This window comes from Microcebus murinus, chromosome 12 (genome assembly GCF_040939455.1).
Source record: "Microcebus murinus isolate Inina chromosome 12, M.murinus_Inina_mat1.0, whole genome shotgun sequence".
In the NCBI taxonomy this organism is placed as follows: Eukaryota; Metazoa; Chordata; class Mammalia; order Primates; family Cheirogaleidae; genus Microcebus; species Microcebus murinus.
The window spans coordinates 89,181,210-89,207,824 of NC_134115.1; the positions used below are offsets into that span (position 1 = coordinate 89,181,210).

General features: G+C 57.8%; 1 protein-coding gene across 1 annotated transcript in view; it reads left to right on the plus strand.

Annotated features, from left to right (window-relative positions):
• LAMC3 (laminin subunit gamma 3) overlaps positions 1 to 26,615 on the plus strand; it is a 57,075-nt gene that overhangs the window by 26,573 nt on the left and 3,887 nt on the right. Inside the window, exons 9-25 of the mRNA XM_076009132.1 lie at positions 1,762 to 1,872; positions 4,451 to 4,634; positions 4,780 to 4,898; positions 6,570 to 6,788; positions 8,958 to 9,146; positions 12,353 to 12,598; positions 13,375 to 13,528; positions 14,211 to 14,353; positions 14,796 to 14,974; positions 16,189 to 16,330; positions 17,246 to 17,451; positions 17,818 to 17,894; positions 19,732 to 19,866; positions 20,381 to 20,528; positions 21,329 to 21,472; positions 23,299 to 23,401; positions 26,277 to 26,476. Coding sequence (XP_075865247.1) covers positions 1,762 to 1,872; positions 4,451 to 4,634; positions 4,780 to 4,898; positions 6,570 to 6,788; positions 8,958 to 9,146; positions 12,353 to 12,598; positions 13,375 to 13,528; positions 14,211 to 14,353; positions 14,796 to 14,974; positions 16,189 to 16,330; positions 17,246 to 17,451; positions 17,818 to 17,894; positions 19,732 to 19,866; positions 20,381 to 20,528; positions 21,329 to 21,472; positions 23,299 to 23,401; positions 26,277 to 26,476 — 2,699 coding nt within the window. The remainder of the gene's footprint in view (positions 1 to 1,761; positions 1,873 to 4,450; positions 4,635 to 4,779; positions 4,899 to 6,569; positions 6,789 to 8,957; positions 9,147 to 12,352; positions 12,599 to 13,374; positions 13,529 to 14,210; positions 14,354 to 14,795; positions 14,975 to 16,188; positions 16,331 to 17,245; positions 17,452 to 17,817; positions 17,895 to 19,731; positions 19,867 to 20,380; positions 20,529 to 21,328; positions 21,473 to 23,298; positions 23,402 to 26,276; positions 26,477 to 26,615) is intronic.

Here is a 26,615-nt window from a genome sequence, read left to right on the forward strand (position 1 = left end):
TCCTGACTTGCAGGGAATCTCATTCCCCTCTTACAGTGAGGCAGCTGAGACCCAGGAAAGGCGGGTCACTTGCCCGAGCTCACAGAGCTCAGCCGCTGGTGCCGGGTCCATCAGCTCCTTTGTCTTACCCGCCCTGCAGCCTGTCTGGGTCCCGACTCCAGGTGGCACAGCCAATCTTCGGAGCAGAGCGCTGAGCTTTGCATCAGATCAGAGCGCGCCTAGGCCTCATGGGGCACCCCCTCCTCCCGCCTGGGTCCCCGGAGGAGTGGGGACAGGGACAGAACCTCAGGGCTGGCCCTGGGGCGCCCCAGACGCGGGGGCCGCACGCCCTCTGCTGGACGCCGCGCAGAGAGCAGGACCAAGGGGCGTGTGGCTCTCGGTCGCGTGTTGCCTGGAGTCCGGTGTCCGCGCAGGGCCAGGCTCATTTGCTAGACCCTGAGAACAGTGTCAGGACTTGCTGTCACCTGGAGCCAGGCCTGGGCTGGGCGCTGCAGGGTGTCGTCTCATTTTCTCTCACAGTCGCCTTTGGCTGTCGGTTCCCAAACTTTTTGGTCTCTGGATCCCTTTACATTCTTGATCTTGAAGGTTCCTGAGGACCAAAGCGCTTTTATTCATGCGGGTTGCTTACTCGGATATTTACTGTACTAGAAATGAAAACACAGATTTTTAAAAAATACTTATTAATTCATTTAAAAACAGCCATAGCGAACCTATTATGTAATAAAAATAACACAGTTCCATGAAAAATAACACTTTCTGAAAGATGAAACATTTTGTGGGAAGAGCACTGCTCGCTTCGTGTTTTCGTAAATCACTTTACCATCTGGCCGAAGAGAGGCTCATGCTCTGTCGGCTCCTGCTGCTCGGTCTGCGGTGGTGTCATGCTTCCTGCAGCTTCTGGAAAGCTTCATGGAATGCTTGTGAGAGAAAAAGAGCGAGAAATGCAAATAACATCTTACTATTAGTAAGAAGATAGTTTGCTCTCATGGACCCCAGCAGGGGTCCTGGGGATCTCCTGGGGTCTCCGGACCAACTTTGAGAACTGCTGCCTGGGCCATACGTGCTTCATTGCCCCCATGTTGCAGCTTCAGAGAGGTTAAGTAACTTGCCCAGAGTCACACAGCCCACAAGGGGCAGAGCCTAGTCCAGCACCAAGGAGCCTGGGCCTCCCCTCTCTGATGTCTTCCTGTCTCTCCATCCCTTCCTTCTCGGCCCTCAGGTGCCCCAGGTATTGGGTCTCCATCCTATTGCCCAGCTACTCCCCTAGAGAGCTCCCCCTTGAGGTCATTTGCTCTGTGCTGGACTGTGCCCCGCATTTACTGCCCCAGCCAGAGGGAAGGGGGCAGACTGAGCCAGCCCTGGGGACCAGGAGGCCTGGGTTCCCGTCCTGGCTGGGCCTTCCTAACCAGGTGGCCTCCCTGCGGGCAGTAGTGTTAATGACACACATACCTGGAAGGACAGCCTGGTGAGGTCACGGGCGAGAAAGTTCTCTGAAGCCCGGAAGACAAGGTCAGGTCCAGGATTGTTACCGACGGCCCTCATGTCCCTAGGCCCCCACGTGGGGGTCTCCAGGCCGTGTCTTCATGTCGAGCTCAAAACCCCCCTGAAGGGACAGGGCAGGCCCCAAGGTCTGTCCTTGCCCCAGGCAGAGCCTTCTCCTGGGGCTCCCTCCCACCCGGGGCCTCTGCTGGAGCTGTCACCTGGAAGCCACCCTCCAGGGCCTCACACTGACGGGTGTGTGCGTCTGTGTTTGCTGTCTAGGAGCCGAGGGCTGGTGGGCCAGAAGTGTGGGGGCCCCCGGACACCCCCCACGATGGAGCCTGAGTGGGGTCCTGCTGAGGCCGGAGGAAGAGGAGGAGCTCATGGCCCCAGGTACCTGCCAGCCCGGCAGAGCAAGCTGCCTGTGTGGGTTTCCTCGGCTGCTGTGACGAATTGCCTCAAATATAATGACAGCAGACAGCACAGATTTATTCCGTTAGTGTTTTGGTGCTCAGAAGTGGCTCTCGTGGGGCTAAAATCAGGGTGCTAGCAGGGCCACGTTCCTTCTGGAGGCTCCAGGGGAGAATCCATCTGTTGGCTCCCCCAGCTTCTAGTCGCTGCCTGCATGTCCTGGCTCGTGGTCCCGTCGTCAAAGCAGGCTGGGTCTTTCCCACGTCCCATCCCTGACTCTGGCTCTCCTGGCTCCCTCTTCTGTCTTTAACCAGCCCTTGTGATAACTCGGGGCCCAAATGGGTCATCCGAGATGTCCCCCTACCTAGGGTCAGCGATGAGGACATGGACACCTTTGGGGGTCGTTATTCTGCCATCAGACCATGGTGTGTTTTGAAACCCCCGTTTTCCTGGTCACAGCCTAGCCACCTGGGGCTCCTTCAGGGCCACAGAGGCCCCGTCAGCCCCATCACCCCGCCAGGCCACCGCACGCCATGCCCAGAGCCATGGGATTCCTGCAGAGCGAAGGAAGGTCTTGGTTGCCGTGCCCACCCCCGCCCATCAAGGCAACTCTGGTTTCCTGGACGCTGTCTCAGTCCCAGAGCCAGGAGCCGGGGGCCCATTCTCAGCTCTACTGTGGCCCGGTCCGGGGTCTGCTGGCTGCCCGGCCAGTCCTGCCCTTTCCCTCCCTCTCCAGGAGGGGCTGGGAGGTGATGCCACAGGTGTCAGGAGCGTGTGCCCCGCAGCCAGGAAGCAAAAACCCTCAGGTCTCCTCATGGGGCAGGTGCTCCAAGCTCAGAGCCCCATGAGCGGAAAACACACTCTTGGCTCTGTTGACGTATTTGAGAGAAAGGAGTTACTCTCGCAAGAAGTGTGCGCTGGGTGCTGGGCACACTGCAGGGGCGAGGCGGGTGGACGCCTTGCCCTTACAGCACCCGTGGCTGGCAGCTCCTGGGACTCCCTGGGCAGCTGGGGGTGAGGGCATGGCGGGAAGGGAACACAGAAACAAGCCTCTGGGCTGCTTGGTGACAGCTCTCAGGGTTAACGAACACACGTACCCTCTGGCCCAGCGGGGCCCTTCAGCGTCCTGCCCGCTGGCATCCGTACCCGGGGCAAAGATGTGTGGCAGGTGTTGAGTGCGGCAGAGGGGGCTGCTGAGCCCATTGCTGGACCGTGACGCAGCATCACAGAGCCTGCGATTGGGGGAACAGCGAGTAGCATCATCTCACTTGTGGCTTGTGGGCGGACAGGGATGGCAGCTGGGTGTCGCACTCACACCGGTGACTGATGCTGGTGCCAAATTGGGGCGCAGCTGGGGTGGGGCCCGCAGGTCCCCGGCTCCCTGGCTGTAGGCTGTTCCCTGCAGAGGTGGGCAAACCCTCCAGCCAGAAAGCACTCTTGGGCAAGGGATGCAGGGACTTGGCAGCTTGTTCAGGACCTGCCCGCCAGGGCGGGCGACTGAATTACAATTTTCCAAAAACATAGAGGAAAAGTGCCATTAAAGGTAGGAAGATATAAATGCTTTGTCCTTTTTTCTGCAGTTTCACCCTTAGTTTTCCTGGTGTTTGTTTGTTTGTTTGTTTGCTATTTGATGCCGTTCTAGGTAAAGAAAAATTAACATTTTAAGTCATCAGCATGAATTTTATCCTTCATTTTGATGTTGTGCAGTGCTGACGCAAGCAAATACCGAGCGTGTCACTCACGTGTGGAATCACTGAAGTGACGTAGTCTGTTTTTCGTAGCTCACACGCAGAGGCGTATTTTGTTCTCATCAGAACAGTGGAAACACTGCACAAAACGACCCCAGCCATTGCTGTTTGCTTCATGATGCGCGCATGTTCTGCCAACACGGTCTACCCTTGCTTGCTCGGGAGTGAGCAAAGTCTGAGGGGAAAAGAGGAAGGACGGGTGGCCCGTTCCCTCTCCTTGTAGGTCATGGTTTTCGGCATGTTTGGCTAACACAGAGAAATAACGGAGTGAGAAGGCATCCCGCGGCCTGCTTGCAAGTTCGGAGCAAGTTCTGATGGGAATGGGGGCGCGGCCTGGGCCTGGCAGCGTCTCTGCTTAACCAGCCAGAGCGCGCTTTCCGCGTGCTCGCCTTGAGGCCAACCTCCCACACGTTGGGGACACGGGAATTCTGTGCCCATGGGCCATCGTGAAGGCTACACGGGGGTGGGTGGCAAGGCGCTGCTCACGTACAGACTCTACTGTCCCAGCAGACGTCACCTACAAACCCAAGTTCAAAGACAAAATTTTTAAGAATGTCAGGACAGTGACAGCAGAGCGTGAAACCAAGCGTGGGGCCCAGCATGACTGCCTGGGTCACACACCTGCAAAGCCAGGGACAGACGGGCTGCAGGGGTGTGGGCTGGCCACCCCCAGGGTCTGCTGTGCAGGGAGCCTTGGTTTTGTACTCGCTGCGGTTTTATCTTGTCTGAATGTTGTTAATAAAATCAGTATAGACATTTAAAATGAAGCTGACTATGTGAAGACTGCCGACGCTTTCTTCTCTTGTTTTCAGAGAAGTTCCTGGGAGACCAGCGGCTCAGCTATGGACAGCCCCTCACGCTGACCTTCCAGGTGCCCCCTGGGGGGTCCCCGCCCCCCGTGCATCTGAGGCTGGAAGGGGCAGGCTTGGCCCTGTCTCTGAGGCACTCCAGCGTGTCCAGCCCCCAGGACGCCGGGGAGGCCCAGCTCAGGTTCCTGTAAGTGTCCCCTCTGTCCTGAGAGATGGGACTCAGGGTAGTCTCCCAGGTCCGGGCACACTTCTGACGCCCCTGTGGTCATTCTCAGTCCTTGGCGCCGCCCGCCCCGTGTCGGGTTCTTGCTTTGACTGCTCCTCCCTGCCAGCCTGCAGGAGACCTCCGAGGACGTGGACCCTCCGCTGCCCGCCTTCCACTTCCAGCGGCTCCTCACCAACCTGACCAGTCTCCGTGTCTGTGCCGGCCGCCGCAGCCCAGGCCCTGCCGGTCAGTGACGATAGCAACGCTCCCCCGAGACCCCAGGACTGGGCTGGGCTCCTTTGGGCATGGCCTTGTCGCCTTCTCACAGCAGGGTGGTTATTGTCCCCATTTTACCAAGAAGGAATTTGAGCTCAGAGAGGTCAGGACACTTGCCCAAGGTCACATAACCTGTAAAGGCAGCAGGAATGATAGCTGAAGACAGAGGCGGGGGCTGGACAGGTGAGGGGCCTGAGGATGGACAGCTCTAAGGGGCAGTTGTGTGGCCAACAGGGTGGACGTGGTCACTCCACTGTCATCCTCAGTCCCTGCTGGCCGCAGGTCAGCCCTGGTTCCCCGGGAGAGCAGCTCCCCTGCTGGTCACTGGCGGTATTGCACCTAAGCCACCCCAAGAGCCGGTCGGTCTGGTTTTCCGGGACTTCCCTAATAGGAGGCCTGGTCATCAGACATCACTGACAGGCACTTGTCACCGCCTCCCACCCTGATCTCACAGTGATTGGCATGGTTATCCTCCGACCTGTTCCTAGTGATAATGTACCTGAACACAATGTAAAAAACCAATATATAATAATGCCCTAACTATAATGTACAAAATACACAAAAGGGGAGGAAACGACATGAAAATAATCCTGTGAGTTGCAAATGGTCAGTGCTCAGGCATGAGCACACTAGAACACATGGGAAGTGGTCAGAGCTTCCCTGAGATGATGAGCAAGCTGGGGTGTAGGAGAAGCGAGACGCACAAGCCATCCACACACACGGAGGGCAGGGCGCAGGACACAGTGTGGGTGGCCAGTGCGGGGACAGAAGCCAGCGGGGTCAGCAGTCACCCGCAGACATAGGTGAGGGGTCACCGAAGGCAGTGGTCACCGGCAGGCCAGGGCACGGGGAGCGAGGGTGGCGCAGCCCCGCCCCCTTCGCCAGCGAGGTTCTTGGAAAAGTTTACTTGGCCTTGGTGGCTGTGCTTCATCGCTTCTCGAGGGAGAACACTCCGCGGAGTGACCGTTCATTTGCGGGCTAGCCCTGTAAAATCAACTTTCAAACATCCAATTGAGTATGATCGACCCTTATTCTTTAACGCGTTTATAGTTGTCATTCTGAAATCATAACTAACTGGGGATCGTGAGTGAGGAAGCTGCAGAAGGGGCCACTGGTGGGACAGGTTGTAGTGACGATGGTGACTGAACCCAGGGGCTGGGCTGCCATCACCGGTGAATGGCTGTCTGGAAAGTTCTGAACGAAACAAAGCATAGTGTTCCCCTCACCCCCGCCACTGCACGCACCTGCGCCCTGGACAATTCCATGTGCACGTACAACATGCGAAAATGCCTGTAGCCAGCACAGTGGCGGGCGCCTACGGTCCCAGCTACTCAGGAGGCTGAGGCGGAGGGATCACGTGAGTTCGAAACCAGCCTGGGTGATATCTCGAGATCTCCAGCTTAAAAGAAAAAGGCCTCGTGCCTATGTGTAAGGTGGAGTTGGGGTCTAGGCTCAGATGTTTACAGAGGGTTTTCTGCCCTTTCAGCCAGACATTTGCGGGTCACAGGGGGAGTTTCTGAGCACATCCCTGTGACAACATCATCGATCCACAGGCTGCCCTTGTCTATCTGGGCCTGTCGCGTACATGAACGGGAAGGTCTGGGGGAAAACACGTGCAGGTCTTTCTCTTCTGCCCTGCAGGCCAGGTGTTCCTGACCGAGGTCCAGCTCACATCCGCCCGGAGGGGGCTGTCCCCCCCGGCCTCCTGGGTGGAGACCTGCTCCTGTCCCCAGGGCTACTCAGGCCAGTTCTGTGAGTCCTGTGCTCCAGGATACAAGAGGGAGACCCCCCGAGGGGGTCCCTATGCCAACTGTGTGCCCTGCACCTGTAACCAGCATGGCACCTGTGACCCCAACACAGGTGAGTCTCCTGCAGCCCGTCCTGAGGCCCCCTGGGCTATAGCCACAACAGCGAGATGAGCACTGACCCGGATGGGGTCAGCCTGGCACCGGTGCCAAGGAGTTGGCCAAGCTGTGGGGACACATGGGCACTGAGCCATCTCGCGCTGCCTGCCTGAGCATCTCGCATTTTAATAAAAGTAGTGACTGGAATTTATTGAAGTATCAGGCTCTGTGCCAAGGACTTCGAATGCATCGGGTCTCTGCAGGCCGTCTGTCTCTGCCCGCCCTCTCTCTGGGCTGGCCCTCCTCCCAGGAAGGGCCAGGGAGAGGCCTCAGGGGTCCCACCGTGCAGGGGTTGTGGTAAGGAAGGGCAGAGGCATTAGCACGGCGGGTGACGGGGTTGGGGGGTCTCATGAAGGTTATGCAGGGAACAGCAGCCGACAGGTGTCAATCTAGAGCCACAAACCTGCCACCCTCACACCTTAGTGGCCTGTGGCCTCGGCAAAGTCACTTCCCTCCCCAAGCGTGCTTGCTGTCTGTAAAGGGGGGAGAATGACAGTAAACACGCCACTGAGGTTGTCCATACGAGGCCACGAAGACATCAAGAAACCCCCGGCTTTGCAGACACAGATGTGGTTTCCGCCAAAGCTCAGCCATTGCTACCTGGGCTCGCCTGATGGTCTTCACCTGGAAAATGTTCAGGGCTGTCTAGAAATAGTAAAACAGTGTCACCAGCTTCCTCCCCGTGCTAGCCACCGTTTTACATGCTGTGTCACTGAGCCCTGCAGAACTCCCTGGGGGTGCTGGGACCGTTGCTGTCCCAGCTCCAGGTGGGGGAGGGTGCGGCCGCATGGCCAGCAGGTGGCAGAGTCGCACTGCCCTGCAGCCCAGGCTCCAGGTCAGCTGGTCACGCCCAGCTGTTCCTACTCAGGCTTAGAGGCACCCACCTGCACAAAGGGCTCTCTCCGGGTCACGTGGCCTCTCCACCCCCACAGCCAGGCCTCTCCCAGAGCCCGTGGGCTCTCTCTGTGAAGGGGAAGGCCAGCTCAGCATTTTTTCCTGAAAAGATAGCAGCCTGTGCGTTGGCAGTCCTAGCCAGGGCCGGCGAGCACACAGGGGCATCCTCCCTCCTCGTGCCCACGGCAGGCATCACTAATCGAGCCAGATAGGGCCTCATAATCCTCCCTCTGCCCCCGCACTGCTCCAGGCAGCCCCTCTTGAGGAAGCAGAGTCCTTCTATGCGCTGGGACAGGTTGTCGCCCCATGTACACTCTGGCCCTGCCATGACTCCCGCTGTGTTGGGCAAGTCCTCATCTGTGAAATGGGCAGAGCCACCGCCCGGGCTGGGAGGAGTCACAAGCGTATGGGTGCTGGGCCCAGACAGGGACAGTTCCCCTGGGTGCCACCCCTGCTGTGTGTGTCCACCCAAGGGTCCCACCCACCTCCTAGCCAGGCACTGCTGGGGGCCTCCTGGAGGGTGGCCTTGGTTAACCCTTTCTAACCAGGTTTCTCACATGACCCCGGGCAGTGGGGCCTCCCTTCCCAAGTGCCCGGGCTCTGAGCAGACGCCAGGAGCTGTCAGGCTGGAGAAGGGGTTTGCAGAATCCACCATGTTCGGAAGACAGAGGCAGGGACGGGGCTCCGTTCTCTGAGACCACGCAGCCTCAGGGTACCTCTGGGCCCCACAAAGGGAGCCTCTTTGCAAAGCTGTGTGAAGACCCAAATCCCGGATCCGTGTGTGCCTTAGTGCCGGTCAAGCTTCCTTTGGTCCCTTTGAGTTAATAGAGGACATGGTGAGAGTGGAGGGTGGCTGTGTTCCCCATTGGTTCGTAGGTTTCAGAATATAGGATAGTAACGGTAGTGACCGTCCGTGTGCCCGGGGTGTGCAAGGCACTGTGAGTGCATGGCTCCTTGAATGCTGGTGCAAACCTCTGAAATCAGTGCTGTTGTCATTCCCCCCTTGCAGGTGAGGAACTGAGGCAGGGGTGTTAGACGACTCGCCCAGGTTCACGTGGGCTGTGAGTGGCTGACACCAACCCAGGCTGGACTCTCCAGCCGGGCTGTGCTGCCTCCACGTGGGAGGGTTCCCGAGTCACTTCTACCCAGGATGTGCTCTGTGACCTCCTCCACCATCTGGGGGTGTCCTGGGGTCAGGCAGCGGTAGGCAGGTGCTTGTCTCGCCCCTCAGGGATCTGCGTGTGCGGCCACCACACCGAGGGCCCGTCCTGTGAGCGCTGCATGCCTGGATTCTACGGCAAGCCCTTCACGGGCCAAGCTGACGACTGCCAGCCCTGCCCCTGCCCCGGGCAGTCAGCCTGCACGACCGTCCCGGAGAGCGGGGAGGTGGTGTGCACCCACTGTCCCCCGGGCCAGAGAGGTGAGTGGCCCCACAGAAGGGCCCAGCTCCAGTACCCTGACTCTGCCCTGGGTTTGGGGTGTGGCAGGTGGGGAGAGACCAGCTTAGGAGTGGCAGGTATAACTTCTGGGGACACTGAGTCCCTTACTGCCATTGCCAGGGCCCCAGGCTGCTGTGGGTTTCTGGCAGACTGTGGGCCATTGAGCTTTTGAAAATACCCGTGTCCGGGCCCTGGCCCAGAGAGCCTGGTGCAGCTGGAGGTGGAGCCGGGGAATGTGGATTCCTAGCAAGTCCCCAGGGTGGGTGCGATGCACAGCTAAGGTGGAAACCTTTGATTAAATTTCCAGCTTTTCTTTTTTTTGTTTTTTGAGACAGAGTCTCACTCTATTGCCCAAGCTAGAGTGCCGTGGCGTCAGCCTAGCTCACAGCAACCTCAGACTCCTGGGCTCAAGCAATCCTCCTGCCTCAGCCTCCCGGGTAGCTGGGACTACAGGCATGTGCCACCATGCCCGGCTAATTTTTTCTATTTTTAGTAGAGACAGGGTCTTGCTCTTGCTCAGGCTGGTCTCAAACTCCTGAGCTCAAATGATCCTCCCACCTCGGACTCCCCGAGTGCTAGGATTACAAACATGAGCCACTGTGCCCGGCCTGAACTTCAGCTTTTCAACACGTCACGAGGCAACGTGTGAGGAAGAAATTCCCCTGCCCCCGGCCGCTCCGCTCTTCACTCTCAGAGACAGCCTCGACGTCTGATTATTTAAAAAATAGCTTTATTAAGATATTATTCACATATCCAAGACTTTAACCATTTAAAGTGTACAGTGACTTTTGGCATATTGCATTAATAATTTATTATTGTGACAACACACGTAACACAAAATTTGCCATCTTCGCCACTCTTAAGCGTGTGACTCAGTGTCAGGGAGCATTAATGCATTCACAGTGTCACGCAGCCATCACCACCACCCGTCTCCAGAACCTTCCTTCATCCCACGTAGAAGCCGTACCCATTCAACGCACCGTCTAGCAGCACTCCGCCTGCAGCCCCCAGCGACAACTGTCCTACTTTCTGTCTCTCTGCATTTATTCCAGATGTCTCATTTAAGTGGACTCGCACACGTGTCCTTTTGTGTCTGGCTTGTTTCCCTTAGCGTAGTGATTTCCAGCCTCCTAGGCGTCTGGTTTTGCTTTTGGTACCTATGGCTGCCCTAAATCGGTCCTGCCAAATGCGCTGCTTCCCTGGGACCATTCTGAGCACAGTCCCTGGCAGCTAGCGGGGCGGGGCTGGGCCCCAGAGCGGGCAGCCCAAGAACCAAGGGACTGAGGTCCCACCACGGGACCCTGCACCCCACTGGCCACCACGCTGTCCCTCCATCTCCGTAACCTTCCCCACGTGTCTGGCTCCCGACCGAGGCTGTCCTGATCTGAGATGCGAGGGAGGCGCACTCGGCGAGAGTGGACAGTGAGAGAAGCTGAGGCTGACCCGGGCTGAGTGTGCCCAGCGGAGGATTTCAGGGCAGCAGAGGCTGGGAGGGAGGGTCGCCTGGATGGACTGTGGATTTGGGGCCTCTGCCAGCCCCCTTCATTATGCACACCAGCGTCCTTGGCCTTGTGAGCGCCTGGCACACACAGCTCACCTGGACATCTGAGGCAGATGCTCCCCACCCGCCCAGGATGACACCCGCCCGCCATCCTGACTCCTTGCTGGATGCCCGGAGCTCCCTCCTGCCCCGGGAGCTGTCCCACCTGGTTCCAGGTGAATGGCCACCTAACTACGCGGCTCACCTCCCTCCTCACCAGCTTCCATCTCCCCCTGTCCTGTCTGGCTTCATTTCTAGTTTAGAGTCCCAAAGGCAGGTGCTAGCCTCGACCTTGAACTCTGTTTAGATTTTTCTTTTCTTTACTTCCTTAGCATTCCTCGTTTCCCTTTTCAAGGTCGCCCTCAGGAGCATTAACTTGATTCCAGCTGGACTGACATGTTTTGAGGACACAGGGAGCTCACCTCTGTTTTTCACATTGACAACAGCTATTTTTTTAATCCTAAAATCAGTACCTACTCGTTATGACGGTTGAAGCAGTGTAGAAACCTACAGAGGAGCACGGAGATGCACAAGGCAACTTCACACGCCCCTCCTCCCGCCACCCCCAGGGGCCCACGGCTGCTGTCAGCGTCTGCGGGCCCCCAGACTTGTGTTGTGTGTAGGTATGCTCAGGTGTGTCTACACTAACACATGGCTCAAGTATGTTTCTTTATGCCCCGTCTGTGTCCCCAGTGGACCTCCCAGGCCACCACCCTCCAAAAGCCTCCTTGCCAGCAGCTCTTCTGGGGCTCACAGTGACGCTGGGGGCTGGAAGATGAGGCAGCAACTGCAGGTCAAACCCAGGAAATCGGGCAGGACCCTGAGACACACTGTCCAAAGCAAGCTCAGAAACCACAGGGAGCAAGGCCGGGCGCAGTGGCTCACACCTATAATCATAGCACTTGGGGAGGCCGAAGCGGGAGGATCACTTGAGTTCAGGAGTTCGAGACCAGCCTGACCAAGAGCGAGACCCTGTCTCTACTAAAAATAGAAAGATTAGCCAGGCATGGTGGCACATGCCTGTAGTCCCAGCTACTTGGGAGACAGAGCCAGAAGGATTCCTCGAGCCCAGGAGTTTGAGGTTGCTGTGAGCTAGGCTGACGCCACAGCACTCACTCTAGCCTGGGTGACAGAGCCAGACTCTGTTTCAAAAAAAAAAAAAACTACAGAAAGCAAAACAGGTGACCAGGAGCTGTACACGGAAGAGCAGCTGAGGGGGAGGAGGACAATGGGAAGGAGGAAGACAGGGACAGTGGACAGTGGCGGTGCAGGTGAGGAGGAGGAAGAGTGATGAAGATAATGGTGAAGCTAATGTGAGGTGAGGATGATGAAGGTGGCTGAGGTGCTGATGGAGACAATGGTGAGGGCAGTGGTGACGGTGACACTACTACAGAGCACTCACCACATGCCAGGCTCCTCGTTAAGTGCTTTGTGCAAATATGTCCCCGAACCCTCTCAACAGTCCTGAGGGAGCTGCCATGGTTGTCCCCACTTTACAGACGAGGAGCCTGGGTTCAGAGAGGCACAGCGTCTTGCCCGAGACCACACAGCCAGTGGGCGGCGCTGGTGCCCGGCTCTGCCCTGGCGGAGCCTGAGGGTGCCCCTCCCCCGCGGCCGGTGCCCTCACGCCCGCCCCGCTCCACACAGGCCTGCGCTGCGAGATCTGTGATGATGGCTTTTTTGGGGACCCCCTGGGGCTCTCCGGGGCCCCTCAGCCCTGCCGGCAGTGCCAGTGCAACGGAAACGTGGACCCCAACGCCGTGGGCAACTGCGACCCCCTGTCTGGCCGCTGCTTGCGCTGCCTGCACAACACGACGGGGGACAGCTGTGAGCGCTGCCAGGACGGCTTCTACGGGAGCGCCCTGGCCCCTCGGCCCGCCGACAGATGCCCGCGTGAGTGCCGCCGCCCGCACCCTTGGGTGGCGCAGGGTGGGCCCCTGTCCTTTGCCCGGGCTCGGGGTCTGGGTGGGGTGGCCCCTCTGCGAGGCCCTGTAGCTGCGGGCAGGCTGCTCCCCTTCTCGTCTCCTTGTCCAGACCCTGGGAGCGCCTGGTCCCCTTCTGGGTCTCTCTCACCCCTGAGATCCAGCTCTGCTGCTGCCACCAGTTCCTGCCTTGTTAACTTAGCAGTCAGCTTGCAGGGCTCACCCGGTGATGGGGACGGTCCTGGGCCTGGGTCAACGCTCCGCCCTCTGTGCCCCTCGGGCCCCAGCTGCCTCGGCCAGTGGGAGCTCCCAGAAGCCCCGCAGGGGAGAAACAGGGCCTCAGCCCCAGACCCGTTTGCTACGGGCCCTCCCCAGCAGCCCCCGGCCCTGCTGACTCGCCCTACACAGCCCCTTCAGGAATCGCTGCACTGGCGGGGTGAGATGCTGCCCTTGCGGTGGCCGGGAGAGCAGGGCCACACGACCCAGGGCCGTGGGTGCAGGGCTCTGCCTGTGACTCCCACCCGCCCGAGTCACCGGCCTTTCTCTCCAGGCTGCCGGGGCCAGGGCATAGCCAGGGGGCTGAGATTTGAACTCAGCCCTAGAACCTTCTTCCAGGAGGGGCTTAGGAATCTGGACTGAATGTGCATCATCTCCGGGGGCTCCCCCATCTTCTCTGCCTCTCCTGGGACCCCAAAAGGCTGCACAATCTACACTGTTCCCCAACACCCCTTCCTGCTCCCACCCCAGCCTGCAGCTGCAACCCCGGGGGCTCGGTCAGCGACCAGACACCCTGCGACCCCGTGACGGGTCAGTGCCCCTGCCTGCCTCACGTGACTGGGCGGGACTGCGGCCACTGCAGCCTGGGCTTCTTTGACCTCCAGCCCGGGAGGGGCTGCCGCAGGTAGGTGGCTCAGGGCTGTGGTGCCCTGGGGCCCTCACCAGGGGGGAAGAAGGCACCCGGCAGCCTCCAGGGAGGGGCCTGGTGGGAAAGGTGTCGTTCTAGGCCCACGGCCAGGTACACTGTGCACTTCACCAAACTGGGACAAAGGGACTATCCCTTGGCATCAGACTCGTGGCCCTGCCAGCCCAGGTCCCAGGCCAAGAGCAGCCCTAGGGGATGTCTGAGTGGGCAGGTGGCCAGGTTGGTCTCTGATTCCCTTCTCAGTGACGCCCATCACTGGGTGGCCTTTTTGGCCACAGTCGCACCTTAGACAAGCGTCTTTAGGGAACAATGGAGGACTCCAGGGAAATGCTGAATGAAGCAAACAGGTTTCTTCCTTGCGGGACTTCTCAGAGCCTTTAATATGCTAATTGCATTGTGACTTTCCATTGGAGGGGTATAGTTTCTCCAAGATGTATTTGTTCTCATAGCCTTTTTTCTTATCTTTTGGCAAGCATCCTCTGAGACTGGTACTTCCCAGGGCACAGCCTGGAGAAGCTGATGACATGCATGGACAGGGGACGGGCCTGGCGGTAGAGCGAGCGCCCGGATCCGAAGGCCCCTGGCCAGCTGCAGCCAGCTCAGGCCGGGTGAGGAGTGGCCCAGAGCTTGCCTCAGACCAGCGTTCTTTCCCTTATCGCAGCTGTCAGTGCCACCCGCTGGGCTCCCAGGAGGACCAGTGCCACCCCAGGACTGGGCAGTGCCCCTGCCGCCTGGGCGTAGTGGGCCAGGCCTGTGACAGATGCCAGCTTGGGTTCTTTGGCTTCTCCATCAAGGGCTGCCGGGGTAAGGAGGCCGGGCCTCCCCGGGCTGCCTGGAGGGCGGGCCTGAGGTCTCAGGGCAGGACAACCAGCGGGAGGGCGCGTGTGGCGGGAGAGAGGGTGGTCAGACGCAGGGCAGGTTGCCTGAGAGCAGCTAAGTTCCTATGTGCCTGGGGCCATCTCGTCACCTCTCTGGGTCTCAGTTTCCTCATCTGCAAGGTTGGGCTGCATCGGCAGTCCCCAAACTGGGCTGGTCCTCAGATCCCCAGGGGACGTTCAAGTAAGTCAGGCTCTCAGTCACCTCCAGTCTCCTGAATCAGAGTTTCCAGGGAAGGGCCTGGCAATCTATGCGTGAGGCTGCCTGGGGGGTTCCGGGAGCTGCCAGGTATGCGGACAGGGGGCCCAAGGGGTTCCAGTGTGGAGACGGCTGTCACGGCACCCAGCGCCTGCTGCCACCACCCCTCCAGCCTGCAGGTGCTCCCCGCTGGGCGCCACCTCGGCCCAGTGCCACGAGAACAGCACATGCGTGTGCAGGCCCGGCTTCGTGGGCTACAAGTGTGACCGCTGCCATGACAACTTCTTCCTCACGGCGGGCGGCACGCAGTGCCAGGAGTGCCCACTCTGCTACGGCCTGGTGAAGGAGGAGGTGAGTCAGCCGGCCGCCCCCTGCCTGCTTATCTCACGTCCTCAGCAAGCGCCAGCTGTGTGCCGGCGCCGGCAACGGCCCGCTCCTCCCGGCTCTCCCCGTGCCCGGCCTGCCTCCCGGCCCACCCAGGCTGGCCCTTCCCCTGCCCTGGGTGGCACTTGTCAGCTACCCTTCCGACCACCCTGAGCCAAGGTCCCACACTTTGTCAAGTTCAGTAGGGATGAGACCCCAGGCGACCCTCGGTAGGGGGGAGCGATGGGAGGCAGTGCCCATTCTGGGGCAGAAGTAGAATTTCAAGCGGGGCGGTGGGGTGGTGCAGGGGGGCAGTAGGGCGGTGAGGAGGCCAAAGCCCAAGCTCTGGGGTTAACCCGTCAGTGTTCCCCATTGCCCCAGCCACATTAGTGTCACGTACCCAGGCAGGCAGCAGCCCTGGCAAGCCTCAGTCTCTCCTGCTCCAAACTGTAGATAGTCCAGGCCTGCACCCCCCACCAGAAACCGGGGGCAGCTTCAGGTAAGGTGGCGTGTACGGAGTATCAGGTGACATCCCCAGCTGCTCGTGGGCCGACCCCCATGATCAAACCCATTGATGTTTCAGCAGGAAAACAGATGAGTATTTATACCAAGTGGGCGAATAAAGGCCACAAGTAACCTGTTTCAGAACAGTTTTACTTCCAGATCAGCGCAGGTCAGATTTGGCCGTTGAGTAAGGAACGGGAAGCCGTGTGGTCTTCCAGAGTATTCGGGTTTTGGAATCAAGGACGGGGCTCAAGACCTGTGCCTGCCACTAAGAGTGGATATGGGGACACTGCGGCTGGCACCTATAAGTGCTCTGTCAACGCGGTTATTGTTCCTATGGCTAAAAGGCGTGGCTGGGGACATTCATAGCACACTCAGCCAGCAAGCGTCCCGGCACGCCTGCCCCGTGCCAAGTCCTGGGCGTACAGGAAACAGGACGGACAGAAATCACTCCATGGCAGGACAGAGGTACGGTTGGCTGAGTGTCAGCAGGTGCCGTGGGCGTGAGAAGGGAAGGGACAGCCACGCTGGCGTGGGCAGGGTTGGCTCTCAGAGGTGTGTTGTGCCCTCAGCTTTGACGCCCCGGGCAGGCTTTGGAGAAGGAAGCCCGCAGGCAGAGCAGGCCAGGCAGAAGCCAGCGGGAGGTGTCTGGCCCGCACTTGGAGCCTCACGCACCTTTTTTTCCCTGTCCCCTCCAGGCAGCCAAGCTGAAGGCCAGACTGACCCTGATGGAGGGGTGGCTGCAGGGGTCTGACTGCAGCAGTCCCTGGGGACCACTAGACATTCTGCAGGGAGAGGCCCCACGGGGGGACGCCTACCAGGGCCACCACCTGCTGCCAGGTATGGCGGGAGGGCAGAGTGGGACACTGGGAAGCAGGGTAGGGCCATGTGGCACCTTCAGTCTGGTCTCATTGATGCCTTGAGTGCTCTCAAGATATGGTCCTGAAGCCTGTGGACCTCCTGCAATGTCCTTAGCCCCCTTGTACTTGTCACTCTGTCAATACCAGCCTCTGTCCCTGCACCCCTTGCCCCACTCAGACTCTAAGCTCCGTGAGGACAGGATGGGTTCATTCATTTGTTCACTCGCTCCACATGCTGAACAGGGTCCCGCTGCGTTGATCCTGGGCATTTTGCTCGCCTCATTTCCCCAGCACTGTGCTTGGCACGTGGAAAATAAATAAGCCAGAAAAAAGGAGGAGGCCCGTCACTAAGCCAGGTGGAACTTGGCCCTGGGGCACGGAAATTCAGACAGCACTGACAGCAAACTGATTCCTTGGTGAAATTCCTGTTCATAAGCACCTGGGCTCCTGTAGCAGCCTGACACAGGGGAGCTGGGCACAGGCTGGCTGGACTGACTAGCGAAATGGGGCTCTCAGGGCCACATCTTAAAACGCCCGCACGTGGGCGGCGTTGTGAGTTACACAGCTGACTCGAGTGGAGTGTCGCTGCGGTTCCTGATTCAGGAGTTGTTTGTGTGGCTCTGGAAGGCCTGGGTCCCTCCTGGTCCCCCGTGTGTGGCTGACTTACTGTGCATGGCACCTTGAGTCATGATTTGCCTCCTCTGGGCCTCAGCCTTTTGCATCTGTAAAATGGGAGACATTTCTTTTGCAACTAACCGCTGGTGCACAACAGGGCTGGTGATGGAGTTCAGCTTCCTGGGGAGAGTGGAGGGCCCAGAGTGGGGTCCCTGGAGTTGGGGGCTTTAGTGTGACATCTCCCTGGCTCTGTGAATCGAGGGCTGTGGACTTCCTGCAGGGGCCCGGGAAGCCTTCCTGGAGCAGATGACGGGCCTCGAGGGTGCTGTGAAGGGCGCCCTGGAGCAGCTGCGGGTGCTGAGCAAGGGAGCCCGCTGTGCCCAGGCCAGAGCCCAGAAGACCTGCGTCCAGCTGGCAGACCTGGAGGCAGCACTGGCGTCCTCAGAAGAGGAGATTCTGCACGCGGCCACCGTTCTCAAGACTCTGGTACCCCAGGGCACCCCCTCCTGCTGAGCCTGGGCACTGATCCCTGCCCCAGCCCTGCCATTGCCCTGGTGACGGGCGGGCCTCCCCACTTTGGGGGGCTCAGTTGCATCTGCAAAATGGGGGCCCACCCTGTGCCTCCTGTGCGGATTCAGTGAGATAAAATTTGCAAAGAGCAGGCACGTGGCAAGTAGGCAGTGGCGGGCGGCGTCACATTTGGTGTTTCTGCAGCCTGGGGTTCTGCTCCTTGGAGGCTGACTCTGTGGCTCTGTCTGGCGCCGTTCAGTTCTGCCCAGTAATTTAGCGAGACGTGGACCTTGACCTTCAGGCCTGGGCCATTCAGTTTCTCTTTTCCTCTTTGCTCTAAAGGTGATTCCCCAGGAAGGGCCCGGCCAGCCCAACCCCTGGAGCCATCTGGCCGTGGAGGCCCGAGCCCTTGCCAGGAGGTGAGCCCTGAGGCGCTGGGGGCTCCAGGGTCAGGGTCAGCCCCACAGGATCAGATGACGTGAGAGCTGCCTGGCGGGGGCAGGGGCAGGGGGCGACAGGTGTCACCACCATGAGAAGATGAGGAGGAGGGGCATGGATGGAAGGGGAGTGTGAGCCCAGGGGTGCTGGGGATAAAGCTTGGACCAAAGGCATCTGAGATTGTTTACTGGCTTGTTTTTTATTTATTTGTTTTTTATTTTTACTTTTTTGAGACAGAGTCTCACTTTGTTGTCCAGGCTAGAGTGAGTACCGTGGCGTCAGCCTAGCTTACAGCAACCTCACACTCCTGGACTCAAGCAATCCTCCTGCCTCAGCCTCCCAAGTAGCTGGGACTACAGGCATGTGCCACCATGCCCGGCTAATTTTTTCTATATATATATATATATATATATATATATATATATATTAGTTGACCAATTAATTTCTTTCTATTTATAGTAGAGATGGGGTCACACTCTTGCTCAGGCTGGTTTCAAACTCCTGACCTCGAGCAATCTGCCCACCTTGGCCTCCCAGAGTGTTAGGATTACAGGTGTGAGCCACCTCGCCCGGCCTGTATTTTAATAACAGCGTTATTGAGATACAGTTCACACACTGTACAATTCAGTGGTTTCACTATATTCACAGCATTGTACAACCAGCACCACCACTAATTTTAGAATATTTCATCACCCTGGGAACAAGCCCAGACGCATTTGCCATCACTGCCCATTTCTCCTCCCATCCCCGCCCCCGGCAACCACTGGTCACTTTCCGTCTCTCTAGATTTGGCTATTCTGTGAACAGAATCATGCGCTATGTGTCCTTTACGTCTGGCTCTGTCCCTCGGCACAGTGTTGTCAAGGCTCGTCCATGCTGCAGCTTTGTCAGCACCTGGCTCCCATCTGTGGCGGTTAGTCCTCCACCAGAGGGAGGGACATGCCACACTTTGTCCAGTCACCCGTTAATGGACACTTGGGCTGTTGCATCCACTGCCTTTAAGAAGTAGCTTAAGTCCAGGCCGGGCACGGTGGCCCACACCTGTGATCCTAGCACTCTGGGAGGCCGAGGTGGGCAGATCGCTCAAGGTCAGGAGTGAAACCAGCCTGAGCAAGAGTGAGACCCCGTCTCTACTATAAATAGAAAGAAATTAATTGGCCAACTAAAAATATATATACAAAAAATTAGCCAGGCATGGTGGCGCATGCCTGTAGTCCCAGCTACTCGGGAGGCTGAGGCAGGAGGATTGCTTGAGCCCAGGAGATTGAGGTTGCTGTGAGCTAGGCTGGCGCCACGGCACTCACTCTAGCCTGGGCGACAGAGTGAGACTCTGTCTCAACAAAAAAAAGAAAAAAAGAAGAAGAAGAGGAAGAAGCTTAAGTCCTAAAAACACAAGATCTGTGGCAATCTCCCCCTTTAGCTATACTCCAGGGACCTCAGACCCGCTTTACAGACAAGGAAACAGATTCAAAGAAGTGCCTTAAGGACACACAGCTTGGAAGTGATAAGGCCCAGGCTGTCCCCCCACCCTCTTTGATGCTGTTTATATCAGGGTGACTATAATTTATTGTCCAAAGTGAGGTGCTTTAATGTGTGATGAAGGGCCTGTTAATCCCATGCCAGGACGACGGGCGTGAACTGTACCAGGAGGGGTGTGCGGTGCCCTTCCGTGAGCAGTCCTCGCTGTGTCAGGCAGACAGGCGGAAGAGGAGTCCCTGTCCTTGTGGCCGGACTCAGGGGAGGCGAGGGGCCGTGTGGCAGGGTGTGAGCTCCTCTGTGTGAGCCGCTGGCCGTGGTCCGACGGGCATTTTCCTACAGCCACAGAGGCAGCGCCGCCAAGATCGAAGCCGCCGCCCGCAGGGCCCTGCTCGCCTCCAACGCTAGCTACGCGCTTCTCCGGAGTCTGGTGGAGGGTGCGGTGGCCCTGGAGACTCAGCGGGAACTGGAGGACAGGTGAGACCTCCCAGGTGTGGGTAGGAGCTGGGGGTTGGCCTCCTGGAGCCGTCAGGGCCTGGCCAGAGGCTGCTGATCCCAAAACCGACTCCCCTGAGTCCTGCCGTTCTTTGCGGTGGGTCGCCCAAGGTCACCAGCAAGGGCAGGGTCAAGTCAAGACCAGGGCCACCAGGCTTCCCACACCACCAGGCAGTTTCCCGTTTACGATTCATCCGGAGGAAAGAAACGTCTGCAGACTGTGCGATTCTCGAGTGGAAACACAGCACAGCTCTTGCAGAAAAATGTCACTGAACCAAATGAACAAACAAACAAGGATGTGGCTCATCTGAAAGCCGCAGAGTAGCGGCCACTGTCCCAGGCCAGCTGCTGGGTGCCAACCCTGCAGAGGGCACCGCTGCCGGGATGCTGGGAGAAGCCTTTGCACATCCGGGCTCCATTCAGGACCCCAGACAGCGGCGGGGAGGGCAGCCCTGCACCGGCCCCGTGGGCCATCCTGGCCTCTGTTTCCTCCCAGGTACCAGGAGGTCCAAGTGGCCCAGAAGGCACTGGGCACGGCTGTCGCAGAGGGGCTGCCCGAAGCTGAGAGGGCGCTGGCCGCCGTGCAGCAAGTCCGCGCAGCTGCTGCCCCGCGCCTGGCCGCGCCGGCTGCCCCCGGAGCACCGGTCAGCTGGGTCATCCTCGGAGCTCTGCCTAGGGCGGGGCGGGGGATCTAGCAGCTGGAAAGACCAGTGGGGCCAGGTAGAGGCAGGTGACAGGGCATATTTTTAACTATACAGCAGTGGATGAAAAATGAGAGAATCCACTAGAGGGCCTGGCAGAGTCAGCTCCACCCATCTTTGTTGATGATGATAATTGAGGTTGGAGCCTCTTCTCCACTTCAGTTAGGTTAGCAATGACACCGGCTCTGTGACCTTCACCAAGGACTTTCCCTCCCTGAGCCTCAGTTACTTGATCTGTCACACGGAGCTCGCCCCTTAGGGCTGCTTCTGTGGGGCTGGGAGGGGATTTGTGAGTAAAGCCCAAGGTGGCCAGTTGGCCCCTCTGTGCCCGTCACCCTACACTCTGCTTCTCTAAAGTCTGGAAAATCCTGCATCGGGAAGCACATCCCGCCCCCCAAGGTTTCAGCTACAGGGCTGTGGCCCTGGGGAAGGAGTCTCACTTTGTAGCCAGGGACTGTGAATCACGGCTAGAAATAGGTGGGGCTGGAAATTGAGTCTCTAGAAGAAGGTGCCCCAGCCTGGCTTCTCTCACCTGGCCTCTCCCTGGCCTCTCCGCCTGCCCGGATCAACTGAAGCCCCACCCCTGCCATCCCTGCCCCTGGGGCTTCCGCTGTACCTGGGGCCTACTGGGCTTTGAGGCTGGGGTTCGGCCTCAGCACAGCAGGGCATGTGTCCCAAGTAGGGGAACTGCCCCCTGCCCTTCCGGCGGGGCAGGCACTGCCTGAGCCACCATCTCCCCACAGTCTCAGGAGGCCGAGGACTTGGGCCGGAAGGCGAGGGCTTTGGAGAAGACAGCTGCATCCAGGGAGCGCGTGGCCACTGAGGCCACCCGAGCCCTCCAGGACACAGCCCAGGAGGTGCTGCAGAAGGTGGAGCCCCTTGTACAGGTCAGCGGGACGCTGGGAGCAGGGGGCTGCCCTGCAGGGACCTGGGACTGGGGCTGGGGGGGGGGGGGAGAGGGAAGGGCAAAGACAGGAAGTGGCGCTTCCCATCTGTCTGGCACCTGCCCCAACCCCAGAGAACTCAGAGGCAGCCAGGGCTGAGGGACGGAATCCTGGTTTCCTGAGAAGAGTAACAGTGTGAGAAGAAGAGATGGGATGGACAGACAGACGGACAGACGACAGTTCCAGCAGCCCCCAGAGCCGCACCCACCACCCCTACTCAGGATCAATCAGAACTGGGGTGGTTCTTTTCTTTCCTTCCTTCCTTCATTCGCCAAGCACCTGCTTTGAGCAGCCCCTGGGACCACGGCGCTGGGCCGGGCCACGTGGCCTTCTCAGTCTCGCGGAGGAGGCAGCATCAGTGACCAGAGGGGTCAACAGTCACGGGGCGAATTTAGCTTAGTCCAGCGGTTTCCAACCTGTGAAACTACAAAAGACTTCTTTAAACATTTTCTTTAACTTTTCATTTGGAAATAATTTTAGACTTGTAAGAAGGCTGCAAAGAGAGTGCAGAGAATCCGCACACACCCTTCACTCAGATCCCTGAGGTTCACACTTCGCCAGACCCCAGTACAAGTGTCACAGTCAGGAAAACAACACAACGTGATACAGTGAAGTAGCGACACCTTATGCAAATGCCCCCACCCTCGCAGACAGGAGAAGGGCTTTCTAAGCTATCTGAAGGGCTGGGCCCAGCGCCTGGCACATTCTTGGGGAGCTTTGGTATGGGGGGGGGCCTGGGGTGGTGCCCTCTGACCTGGTCCCCTGGCCTGATCCAGGGTGAGGATGCCAGGAAGAGAGGGGACCCCCCCCAGCACCCCTCTGAGAGCAGTAGCAGAGTCAGACCCCCGAGTGTGCCAGCACCGCCCCCACAGCACCCCTGCCTCCTCCCTCCCACACCGCCAAGCGCGCAGAGTCGCTTGGCGAGGTGGCGTCGGTGACTCTTTGGACACATGTTATCTGTCTATCCATATTTACTTATTTATTTGTTTTATTGCAGTAAAATTCAGATAACACGAATTAACCTTTTTAAAGCGTACAATCCAGTAGCATTTGGTGCATTCACAATATTATATAACCTCCATCTCTGTCTAGTTCCAGAACATTCTTATCACTCAGAAGAGATACCCTGTGCCCATTAAGCAGTCACACACACCCCCGTCCCCCTCTCTCCAGCCCTTGGCATCCACTGGTCAGCTTCCTGTCTCCGTGGAGGTACCTGGTCTAGAGCTGGTCTAGAGCTTTCGCATGAATGGATTCACACAGTGCGTGGCCTTCGTGTCGGCTTCTGTCGCTTAGCAGGTTTCTAAGCTTCATCCACATTGTAGCCTGGATCAATACTTCACTCCTTTTTAGGGTTCAGTCATGTTCCAGGGTACGGATGAACCACATTTTGTTTATCCATCCACGCATCAAGCCCGGATTCTTTAAGTGGCTAGTCTTGTTTGGCGGCAGTGGGGGAGAAAAAGTCCCATAACGAACAGGCTCACTGTGTCACGCCCGCCAGTGGAGACACAAGCGCCGTCCTGAAAAGAAACGTTCAGTTGCTCATCTTCCCTTCAGTTCTTGAGTTCCAGTTTTCCCCTGTGCTTTTGTGGGACAGGTGTCTTCTTGGGAGAGAGAGTCAGGCCCAACGTTTGGATGACAGACCGGGTGTTCCTAGCAGACAGTGTGGTTCAGTCCCAGAGTCTGGGTGATGTTTTGGGCCCAGCCCACCTCCAGGTGGTGCACCTGCAGGGCCAGTGACCTAACCCCTCTTCTTCTCTCTCCAGCTGAACCAGGAGGCCAGAGCCGCCCTGGCCCAGGCTTCCTCGTCTGTCCAGGCTGCCACAGTGACCGTCACGGGAGCCAGGACCCTGCTGGCTGACCTGGAAGGTACATGCGTCTGGCTGAGCTCTAGGCTCTCTATGATGCACAGATGCCCCCGACAGCCACTCAACTCTCGCCTCAGCCAGGGCAGGCTTGGTCTCGGAGGACCGAAGTCCAGTCTTGTGGGCTTAAGCCAGGCAGACAGTTCCCTGCGCCTCTCGGGGCCTCTCCTGTGGCTGCTGTCTCCCCATCTGACACACCCCTCACCAGGTGCCTGCCCACGTGGCCATCCCGTCCAACCCCCGGTGTCATCAGACCATGTGCAGAGCCCCTTGGACCAGATGGGAGGAGGCTCTGATGTCGTTGGCTGTCCACCTCGGTCTAGTTCATCCTTCCCGGGGGTCCAGTTACCCAGTACAAACACGGTGGTGCTGCTCCAGTGCGGAGTTGGAGCTACAGGGAGGGGGCAGAATTTCTCCTTAGAAGGGGGTAATAGATTGGTGCCAGTCCAGGTGTCTTTTGAGCTTTAGGAGGATGAGGCCAAGTCCCCCCATTTTACAGATGAGTAGACTGAGGAAAGGAATTGCTATCCATCCCTGGGCTAGAGCTGAGTGGAGACTAGAAACCAGCAAGTATGATGATTCTCCACCTCAGTGACCTCCTACGTCACCAGCTTCTGCCATATCCTCTTTGCTCCTGGGGTCTCCTGGGGTCTGAGCCCAGCAGCCAGGCCCTGGCTGTCATCCTGGCTCCTTGGGTCCCTCCCACCCTGCCCTCGGCCTACAGGGCTGTAGCTCCAGCCAGGGGCCCGGCCTCTCTGAGCTGGGGTTGGGGGCAACTAGTCAATGCCTCCTGTTCTGTAGGTTGTCAGTGGCCTGCAGTCCTGGTCACCCACTGGTTAGGGGGCTTCCTACGGGACAGGTGTGGCCGCGTGTGCTTATGTATCTGGAGTCACATTTAGGAAAACGTACATTCAGTGGCATATAATGGGGGAATATTAGGATCTTAGAACGCTGGAATTATGAGGGGTCTCAAAGTCTGCTGCCAATCCCCTGCCACGGAGGGGGCTCATCCACCCTCGGCTTGCCTGTCTCCATCAGCGGGGTGCTCACTACCCTGCAAGGTACCGCCTCACTGTTGGGTGGTTCTGGGAATGAGGAGGCTGTTGCGTGCACTGGACGGAAACCTGCCCCCGGCACTGCTCCACAGTCCACACGAGGGCTCCCCGCGGACCTCCCGTCCCCACCCCAACCCCATCTGAGAGACACCCCCTCTTACCACCGGTTGGCCTGTGCTCAGCTGGTGTTCAGGATGGAAGGGACATTCACGGAATGAAATTTGGAGCAACCTTCCCCAGGGGCTGGGGGTCTCCTAGACCATAATATGTTCTATAAAATCAAGAAAGGGTTTGTGCTCAAATAAGTTTAGGGAATATCTCATACTGTAGCACTGTCTTGAGGCCTTATAGAGCTGTGGTCCCCAACCCCCGGGTGTGGGGGTGGACTGCAGAGCTCCACTGGCCTCCCCCCACCGCCCCTTAGAGGAAAAATTGTCTTCCTTGAAACTAGGACTGGGGTGGGGAGGGAGCACAGCAGGAGTTGAGTGGCAGGGTGAGTGAAAGCAAAGCTTTCTGTATTTACAGCTACTCCCTACAAAGCTGGCCCCTGGTGCCAAAAAGGTTGGGAACTGTTGTTATAGAGAACCCTTTAGAATATTAAAGGCTCTGAGAAGTCCTGTAATAAAGAAACCTGGTTCACTTTACTTAAACTTAATTGACATTTCCCCCTTATGTTTATTAACATCCTATAGAATGAGGCCTCCATAGAATGCACTTTCAGAAACAGCAATTTTGTGTACAAGAAGCAAAGTATATCTAATTTCTGGATGGAATGATTATGTAATATTATGCCTCCAAAGATTAGAAGGCTTGATGCTTTTTTTTCTTTTTTTTTTTTTTTTTTTTTTGAGATGGCGTCTCACTGTGTCACCCAGCCTAGAGTGCCATGCTATCAGCCTAGCTCACAGCAACCTCAAACTCCTGGGCTCAAGCAATCCTCCTGCCTCAGCTGGGACAATAGGCATAAGCCACCATGCCCAGCTAATTTTTTTGTTTGTTTGTTTCTATTTTTAGTTGGGCAGCTAATTTTTTCCATTATTTTTAATAGAGACGGGGTCTCACTCGTGGTCAGGCTGGTCTTGAACTCCTGCCCTCAAGCCATCCTCCTGCCTTGGCCTCCCAGAGTGCTAGGATTACAGGCGTGAGCCACCACACCCGACCAGGCTTGACGCTTTTTAAAAAATCAACTTTATCTATATAATCAGTACTCTTTATGATAAATTTCCCTTAGAATTTTATCAGAAAGGAAAGGAAAAAGTCTCTTTTTACCGAGAGAGAAACTGCTTCTTCTTAGATAATAAAATCTATGAAAATTGTAACACTTACCTTTTTGTGTTGGCTGCTTGGGAGCTCAGAGGTAATAGCACATTTGGTTTCTATAATGTCATAATCCTAATTTTCTGGTACTTCTCACCCCTCCCCCTTCCTCTCTTATCCCACTAATTACAGATGGCTCTTGGTTTTCTATGGCAATGATCCAATCGTTGATTTGTCTGTCACTGTACCCTTCCACAAAGCCCTGTTAGAAATGGGTGGTGCATAAAAAGCCATGGACTCTGCTATGGCCCCCACCCCCGCCGCCGGCCCAGGCATTGACCACTGTGTGACTTCATGCCTTTGGTAGATGTTACTAATAGACCATAATTAAGTTCACCGAGCAGCATGTCCTGGCTGGGGCCGAGAAGGCCGTACACAGGCCTCATGCATCTCGAGCTCCACTCATGTCATCAAGGGTCCGGACTGGTCAGGCACCTGCCAGTGACCTCCTGGCAGGCCCTGGAGGCGTGAGCCCGGTTCTCCTGACATAGCCTCGCGGGTTTGCAGGACTGAAGTTGCAGTTCCCTCGGCCCGAGGACCAGGCGGTGCTGCAGGGGAAGGCGGGCGTCGTCAGGGGCAGGCTCCTTGCGGACGCGAAGAAGAAGACCAAGCAGGCGGAGAGGATGCTGGGCAACGCGGCTTCTCTCTCCTCCAGCGCCAAGAAGAAGGGCAGAGAAGCAGAGCTGTTGGCCAAGGGCAATGCCAAGGTCAGGGCCGTGGCCATGACGACCCCCCACCTTCCAGGCCTGCGGAAGGACTGCCATATGAGAGCGGTCCCCGTGGGCCCTGCCCAGGGTCTGGCTACTCCACACTCCCTCACTGCGCAGGGGCCAGGCTCTTAGCTCA